Below are 8713 nucleotides of genomic sequence, written 5' to 3'. Positions count from 1 at the left end.
GTGTGTGTGTGTGTGTGTGTGTGTGTGTGTGTGTGTGATTTCCCGTTTTCTGTCCCTCTGTCTCTCTCTGTCTCTCTGTGTCTTTCTTTTGCCCTATAGCAAAAACCTCTCAAAACAAACAAACAAAATATGTTTTGTTGATAATTACATATATAGTTAAATTTTAACAATTCAGAGAATTGTAAACATAATGTTTAGTATAGGATTTAGTCCAAGTAGAGGAGGGAAAAGGGCAGGACTGGAAAGGGGAACATGAGGACAAATTTTGTTTTAGTAATATAGTGGTAATTAATGTTCTATCTCTTAAACTGAGTTATGGATACACACAGATTCTGATTAGTTTTTATTACCTGGTATATATATTTTTTATTTTTTTGGAGAGGTTTTTACTATAGGATATGTGCGCTCACCAGACAGACAGAGACAGACAGAGAGACAGAAAGGGAGAGATCCCCCCCCCAAGGGGGATGGCCACTCTGCAATCCCTTCTCCATTCTCCTCTTGGGATCCTGGGCATGCATGCACACGCACCCGTTGTGAGTTTTAAGCCACCGGGTCTGGGACATGAACTGTGGTCGACTACATGGGAGTCCAGCGACATAACCATTATGCTAACTGCTGGTCCCAACCTGGTATATCTTCTTTAGAGGTATATATATCAGATATTTTATGAGTGCCCTTCTTTTAAAAATATTTTTTAATTTATTTCTTTCATGAGAGAGAAGTATTCAACAGGATCTTCACACCACAGCCCAGCCCCAACTTCAGCCAGCCTAGGCCAAGGGTGCACATGGGTGCAGCTGATATGTACAGGAAGGCCTGTGGACATGAAGCATGTGAGCTTTCCATGAGAGCTTAGACATTATCATTGCACTGCTACCTGGCCCTGTTTTTTGATGTTATGAACTATTTGATTACAAAAGCATAGCTCACTATCTTTGTTTTACTGTCTCCTTCCTTGGGAATCTCACCTTCCATAAGAAGGGTACTACGGCTAATTCAGATACTACAAAAACCTTTATTCCATTGAGGAATTCCAGCACTTCCTTAGAAAGCAGAAGAGGGAGCGCTTCATTATTTACAATAGTTTTTCTTTGCTTTGCACACACTCACATGTCCACACATAACCTTAATAGAGGGAAACTGTCTGGGACAATATACACCGAAATGTTACCATTATCTTAGCATTCTGGATTTTCATGTTCTTTTTCTTCTGTATGTTTTCTAATTTTTCTCTAATGAATATATATACTTTATGTTTTTGGAGGAAAAATAACCCCATCCTATGTGGTTAAATTTCAAAGTAGTTGTCAAGGCTTTTAAGGTCCTCATGATTCTTTATAAATACGGTAAAATCAACTTAACCAAATCCATTGGTTGATCTTATTATTTGAATTTAAGGATAAAGTAGGATTTTAGCAAGAAACTCCTTTTTTCAGGCTCTTTACAATCTTCATATGATCTAGGTTTTTCATTTTTGTATGCAAAGCAGCAAATAATAATAGAAAAACTGAAAGGCAAAATAATTTACATCTGAGAAAGACATAAATTTTCTCTAACTAGTAATTATATTTGTTTAAAGGACACCAGAGAATATTCAGTTGATTAGTACACATTTATTGAGACCTACTATGTGGCAGAACTTGTATTAGTTTCTGGAAATGGAGTGGTGAACAAGACAAATTCCAGCCTTCATGGAGTTTACAGCCATCTGGTATATGCACTGTACAATGTATCCTGTCTATAATTTCACCAATAGCTAATTCTGCTGAACAATTTCCGGTAATGAAGAGTCCCTTCTGTTGTTTTGTTAGGCTCTTTGTTAACTACTTGTTTTATTAGTGATTTTTTTTATTTTAAAAGGTAGGCAGTTATTAATTCATAGTGTTTTTTTTTGTTTGTTTGTTTGTTTGTTTTGTCAGCTTTCCCTATAGCATAGCTATTAAGTACTTTGCAAAGCAAAACCAGATCTAAAATGACTGGTCAGTATTTGAGTATCAGCCCCTGCAGTTTACATGCTAGGCACATGCATGTGTGTCCACGATTCTGACAGGGTGGAAGTTCAGAGGAAAAAGGTTTGCAGTGTGACTGCTCTCTCTTTCCCATCCACTCTCTGGAATAATAAAAGAAAAGAGAAAACCTCTTTTTATATTGATTCAAATTTGCCCTCCTTAACTTATAAACATTAGTCTCTGTTTGCCTTTAAGATCTTTAGAATAACGTTTCCCTCTTGCTCCCCTTTATGGGTTAGCTTTGGAGGGAAAGCCTTTCAAATACGTTGAGAATACTAATACTCAACTGTAAGGCTTCTCTTGATAGACTACTGTCTTTTTTTTTTAACTTCTTCTCTGACATGGATTTTAACTCATATACCATCTTGACTGCTTTCCTTGGGATGCTTTCTATTCTGTCACCTTTTGTTGTTGAAAAAATAAATTACTCCCAATTCCTGCTTTCAAAAGAGCAGAGTGAACATAATTGACTCTTTGATGTGCGAGGGTCTGGTATGGTCTGAAAGCAATTACTCTGACCTTGAATTTTACAGTACTGTACATATCATTGCAGAAGAAGTGGGAGCTCATATTAAATCTTTATCAACTCTTGGAAGATTTTAAAAAACGAGTTTATTTTCTTCTTTTAATTTTTCTTCATAGTGAAATATACTTACTATGGTTAACATATGATTGAGATGATTGAAAAATTCATTATACAGATTATGTTTTCCTTCTTTAGTATACTGTGAACTTCCTTAGAACAAGGATTACATCTTATAGTCTTTGAAAAGTGTCTAGCGGGTAGCACAGTCTACACACACTCTCTCACACACACATGCACTTGCACATGTGAAGATATTTTTATAAGTTTATGGAAAAATGGAGGTAAGTGTGAGTTTATTTTGGTGCATCTACAAAGGGTCATCCAAAAGCTCATGGAAAATGTATATTATGGAAAAACTATGCATAGATTTCATGAATATTCATGGACTTTTTACACCAAAAAAACTTGAATTCCACTTTTCCATGAAACTTTTAAAGTCTCCTCATATTTACTTGTATGTTGAGTGTCAGTGATTCAAAAATTTGAACTCTGAAATATTCCAAAATTTTTTTACTGGCATGACACCAGTGGGTTGCAGTCAAAACAGAGATGTATAACATACAGTTTATTTAGAATCCCCAAAGGAAAAAGACCTTCCCATTTCCCCAATCAGAAATGATAGTGATGGTCAACAACAATATATTGTCCCATTGGTGGCTGAGATAGTGACACCTTTGCTTTTGTATGGTCCAGTGTACACAAACTTTGTTTCATGCACAAAGCTATTAAAAATATTGTGTAAATTACCTTGATGCCATGTATATAAGGAACATTTGAAACTGTAATTGATTTTGTGTTTAGATTGTGCTTTCATCCCCAAGATATGCTATTATGTAGTATGAAAACAATTCAAAATCTAAAATATCTAGATCTGAAATACTTCTGGTCCCAAGTATTTTAGATAAGGGGTACTCACCTTGTATAAAAACTGCCAGTAAATATTTGCTGAGTAATTAGTGCCTTATGTACCGAAAAAAAAAAAAAAAAGAACCTGAGATTAAATAAATTCCAATTTTCAGAATCTATTGAAGAACAAATAATATAGAATTGGACCTAAATTTTATCCTAACCTAAAAAGAGTAGCCTTAGTACTCAGCAGTATTCAAATATAAAAATAGTGTGTTAGAGTAACACTTTAAATGACAGAAAACCCAATTATCATTGGCTCAAACCATAAGACCATTTATATTTACTTAAGAAGCCTAGAAAAATTGGTCCTGGGTTCATTTGAGCAACTTAATAATTTTATCAAGGCCTCAGGCTCTTTCTGTTCTTCTAACATTCTTGGCTTTTTATGTAAGGCTTATTATGTAAGGCTTATTGCCTTACAGTCCCCAAATGCTTGTCCAGCCCCAGACATCAAAACTGCATCCTAAGGATGGCTTCAGCTCCGTCAGAGCCTCCTTGCAAGCTTCTTCTCTGGGGAAAATATTTTTCCAGGCACCTCCTCGGAAACTCCTCCTTATATCTAACTGGTCAAAGTTCAGTCATGTGACTATCTCTAAGAGACAGGTGAAGTAGTAGTCTTGAGAATGACTATCGATTAAACAGCAGTTTATACCAGAACTAGAAAACAGACATCTATTATAAAGAGAACTTATTATATGACCTTCAGCAATAAATTCAGAAAACCAAACTAGAAGGACCATTCTAAAAATATCACAGGTAGGATTGGGCTTCCATGATTATGTAAATTATTCAAAAAGATGAATCATCAACTGATTCAACAGGAAGCACTGATAAACCTGATTATTTTTTCTTTTTCTTCTTTTTTTTTAATAGATTAAAGACATAGAAAGCTATGTCTTTATCATAAAGCTGTTTTTCTTTTCTTTTCTTTTTTTCTTTTCAGGAGTCCTATCCAAAGAAGAGGAATTATACTATGGAAGTTGTACCATCTGCTTCTCTGGATACATATCCTTCAGAAAATGAGAACTTTCTATGTGAGCTCATGGACACAGCTGTTACAAAGAAACCTTGCTCCTTAGAAATTGCAAGAGCACCTTCCCCCAGAACTGGTAATATTTCTTACTTATAATTGGAGCAGTTCAAGCTGCATGATTGTATATGGGAAGAGGCATAATTAACATTTTGATTTCCCACTATCTAGTCAAAGGTAAAGCACCCACATAGACCATAATGATTTTTGCATTTGCAAGTAAGTCCAGGTAGATCAGAGAGTTTTTATATAAAATCTCTTAACTTTCTGATAAGAACCCTCATGCAAGTGGTACTACCTTCATGAAGACACTTTATAAACTTTAGTAGTGAAAAATCTTCCAGGTAAGCTTCGATAAAGTTTTGGATCCTTCAGGTCTTCAAAGCCAGTTTTGTAGCAAGAATCTTTTCATATACTTTTCTTTTTTCTTTCTTAACTTTTATTCATTTATTTAAATTTAACGAGAGAAAGAGAGAGAAAGTGAGAAAGCAAGCCACCGGATTTGGGACTCGAACCACAGTCAGCTATGTGGGAATCTAGTGCCCTTAATCACCATGCCACCTGCCTGCCCCTTAATATATTTTTCTGTTACACCATTTCCAAGATATCAAAGTATACTTAGCTACTTTGTATATTTTTGGTCTTTTATGGCATTTCTATTTTACTTATTTTTATAATGAACTACTAGTAAACAAAGAATGGAAAATATTATTAACACTTTACTGATAAGAACATGGATGCTGTATTTTATTTAAGATCACTAAATGGTGGTGCCTGTGCTTGAATATAGATTTTTAGACAAATATTTTAAATATTTGCTTTCTGTTACTTCTTTATTGCCTTTAAGGAAGAATACAGGTTATTACATGAAAGTTAATAAGGATAGTTTCAGGTGGGTAGCCAATATATTCAATGTCACAAAGCAGTTGTAAGAAAGTTCTGAAGATAGACTTTTATTTTGGTTTGGTGATCAAAATTAGAAAAGTAAGTTTTTTTGTTTGTTTGTTTGTTTGTTTTTTTAAGAGATTTTGGCTATAGGATCAAATGCTTCCTGGAGAGACAGAAAGTGAGAAAGCACTTCCTAGGGGTATAGCCACGCCACAATCCCTTCTCCTCCATTCACTTCTCAGGATTTTGAGCTTACACGCACATGCACCCAGCATGAGTTTTAAGCTTCCAGGTCTGGGACTCAAATCACATTTGACTATGTGGGAGTCCAGCAACTTAACCATTACGCTATCTGCTAGTCCCTAAATAGTAAAATTTTTTAAGTGACATGGGAAAAAGATTTCTGGAACTTAACAGTAAGACACTGGAAATGGAAAATAAGGAAACTAGAATAAAGAATGCAGATTACTCTTTCCAAAGAAGAGGAAGTGTTATGATAGCAACATAAGAAGGAAGCAGATACAAGACGAAAATGACTAGTTTATTTTAGGGTAAGTAAGACTACATCAAATTTAGACATTGTAGAAATTTTCTGGTAGAGCAAGCCACTGAAGATAAAGAATGAAAAGAGAGAGCAGAATGGGTAGAAGTTAATACTGAGCCAGTCTAAGAAAACATGTATTGCTTCTTCTTGTATATACAAGGATAAAGAAGAAATGGGCCCAGGTAACAGAACTGATCAGGCTCAGCTCACTCTCCTGCAGCAAATGAAATTGCTGGATGAAAATATTGAAAAGTAAACTTCTGAAGAGCATCAAAATATGACAATAAAATGATATAAATTGGCGAACCAGCAGGTGGTATAATGGTTACATCACTTGACTCCTGCATGGTCGACTAAAGGTCAAGTCCTGGACCCAGTAGCTTAAACTCACGCCAGGTGTGTGTGCATGTATGCTGAAGATTCCAAGAGGAGAGTAGAGAAGGGATTGTGGTGTGGCCATCCTTCCCGGTGGTGGTGATTTCTCACTCTTTGTCTCTCCAGCAAACACATGCACCCTAGAACAAAAATCTCTCTTAAAAAATTACATAAATTGAATCATATCTGAATTAGGAACTTATTTTTATCAATAGGTTAGTAAGAAATAGGCCAAAACTTTGATGGTGGGAAGCCAGTGTAGCACTAAAGCCACTTCTGTTCTGAGCATTAGCTGAACCTGTGGTTGAACTTTGGTGCTCAGGGCCTCTGTGGGTGGGGACATGGAAGACAAATCTCTGTGCTTACTGGGGTATGGGGGCTCTAATATGAAATTCTTCCTCCATAGAGGTTGGATTCCAAGGGCTGTTCCCTCACAGTAGTCAGTAATTTTATCCATATCTCCCATTCCAAGGAGACTTTAAGGAAAGATAACTTACCGTGAGAAAAACAAAGGAAGAAAGTTCTGGGAGTTACTATTGTAAACTGGTCCTTCACGCAAGTATTTTACCCCAAATTCAGATCACCTAGTTGGTCCAAAACATGTCAGTGTGAGTTCAGTTTAACATATGCTCAGGCACCGAGCACAGCAAATGAAATTCCTCTAGAGAGGAATATACTCTCTTGCTAGGTCCCAAATTATTCTCATACTTTTCCTATTAAAACCAGCAGTTTACAGTCATTAAACCTACAAGGAAAAGAACCCCAAACAGGAACCAAAAGAAACAAGAAAAAACAGATTCACCCCTGAAAAGTCTCCCAATATGGGAAGTATCAGATGCAGACTATAAAATGAACGCTCCATTAAAAAGAAAAGATGTTTGAAGGTATTTCAGGGAATAGAAACTTAGCATATTGAGAAGAAAAAAAATTGAACTTCTAGATATCAAGAAAATAAATGTACAAACACAAACCCCAAATTTAAACTCAGTGAATGGGTGGAATAACAGATTAGATTTAATTGAAGAGAGATTTTAGTGAATTAATAATTAGGCAATTATCAGGCAACTAGAACAAATTTTTAGGAAGTTGCACAGATGCACAAAGAGTTGGAAACTATAAAAGAGAAGGTAAGAGACTTAGAGGGTACACTAACAAGTGCTTACATGTCTAATAAAGTTGCAAGAGGAAAAGAAAGAATGTGACAAAAGTAATATATTTGCCTGATTTTCCAAAAAGGCATAGCCCTGGCCCTGAGTCAAAGGGAGACAGGTGAATGAATAAACTCAAAAAAGTATGATAAATGCTAAGATAGTGTTTTACAAAGAATGCTTTGGGAGCAATAAGGAGGACTATTTAACCTCACTTGGGAGCTTGAGTAAGACCTTACATGGATTGTGTTACCTCCCACTCTCTCCCACTGCTATGCCTCGTTCCTTAAGACTCATCTCTACTTCAGCATTTTCCCCTCACAGTTAGCTAACTAAACTGATGAACCCAGAGAAGTAACTGAGCTCTCTTGGATTTATTGACATATTCTTTTTAAATGGAGTCGTTTATTGATGAAAGGTTGGACTTCCAAGTGTGCAGACATCTCTTGGTGCATGTGAGTCTTTTAGAGGTCCTTAAATTGAACTGGATGAATAACTACCCTATAGTTTCTCATTCATTTAATAAACATTTATTGAGCGCCTCTGGTATTGTGGGTATTGTGCTAAATTTTACAGAAAAAATAGTGAAATGTAGAAGTCATGGCATTTAGGGGGAGCAGCAGATGACATGTTACATCAGTGGTCTCCCATGTAGTTGATTGCTGTTCAAGTCCTGGACCCAGTGTCTTAAATCCGTGCCAGGTCAGTGTCCGTGAATGCCCAAGATCCCAAGAGGAGAATAGAGGACAAGGGACTGCAGCATGGCGATTCCCCCCCCCCCAAGGGTGATTTCCCATTCTGTCTCTCTTTCTGGCAAGTGCATGAGCCCTATAGCAAAAAAACAAAACAAAACAAAACAAAAACTCTCTTAAAAAATATGAAAATGAAGTCATGACATTTAGGAGCTTAGAAGGTGTTAAAACAATGGGTAATAAGTTTAGTGAGTGCAATAAATCTAAGGACTAGGTTTATTCTACCCCTCTAGGAGGGTAGAAAGGCAGGGATGTGGATGAGTGCTTGCTGGAGGAGATATGCCTGATCTTGGTCTCAATGAAGGAAGAACTAGATAGTTAGATTGATGGGAAGCCCCAGGCAAGGAACAGTGTGTGCAGAGATTAGAGGTGTGGAAAAATACATTCAGAAATTATGTCTGCTTAGCATAAGATGTGACACGGTCAGGTTTTTGTTTTGGAGTAATTCCTCTAGAAACAAAGTAGAATA

At 36.3% G+C, this 8713-nt stretch overlaps 1 protein-coding gene across 11 annotated transcripts in view; it reads left to right on the top strand.

Moving 5' to 3' along the window:
• Nucleotides 1-8713, top strand: part of ANKS1B (ankyrin repeat and sterile alpha motif domain containing 1B) — a 1163098-nt gene that overhangs the window by 383008 nt on the left and 771377 nt on the right. For all 11 annotated transcript variants that reach the window (XM_027775658.1, XM_027775657.1, XM_027775654.1 and 8 more), the window contains exon 10: nt 4451-4616. In XM_027775658.1, the coding sequence (XP_027631459.1) occupies nt 4451-4616 (166 nt within the window). The remainder of the gene's footprint in view (nt 1-4450; nt 4617-8713) is intronic.

This window comes from Tupaia chinensis, unplaced genomic scaffold, assembly GCF_000334495.1.
Source record: "Tupaia chinensis unplaced genomic scaffold, TupChi_1.0 Scaffold000054_1, whole genome shotgun sequence".
Lineage (NCBI taxonomy): Eukaryota > Metazoa > Chordata > Mammalia > Scandentia > Tupaiidae > Tupaia > Tupaia belangeri.
The sequence above is the reverse complement of the archived record's forward strand: the minus strand, read 5'-3'. Positions and strand labels throughout refer to the sequence as shown.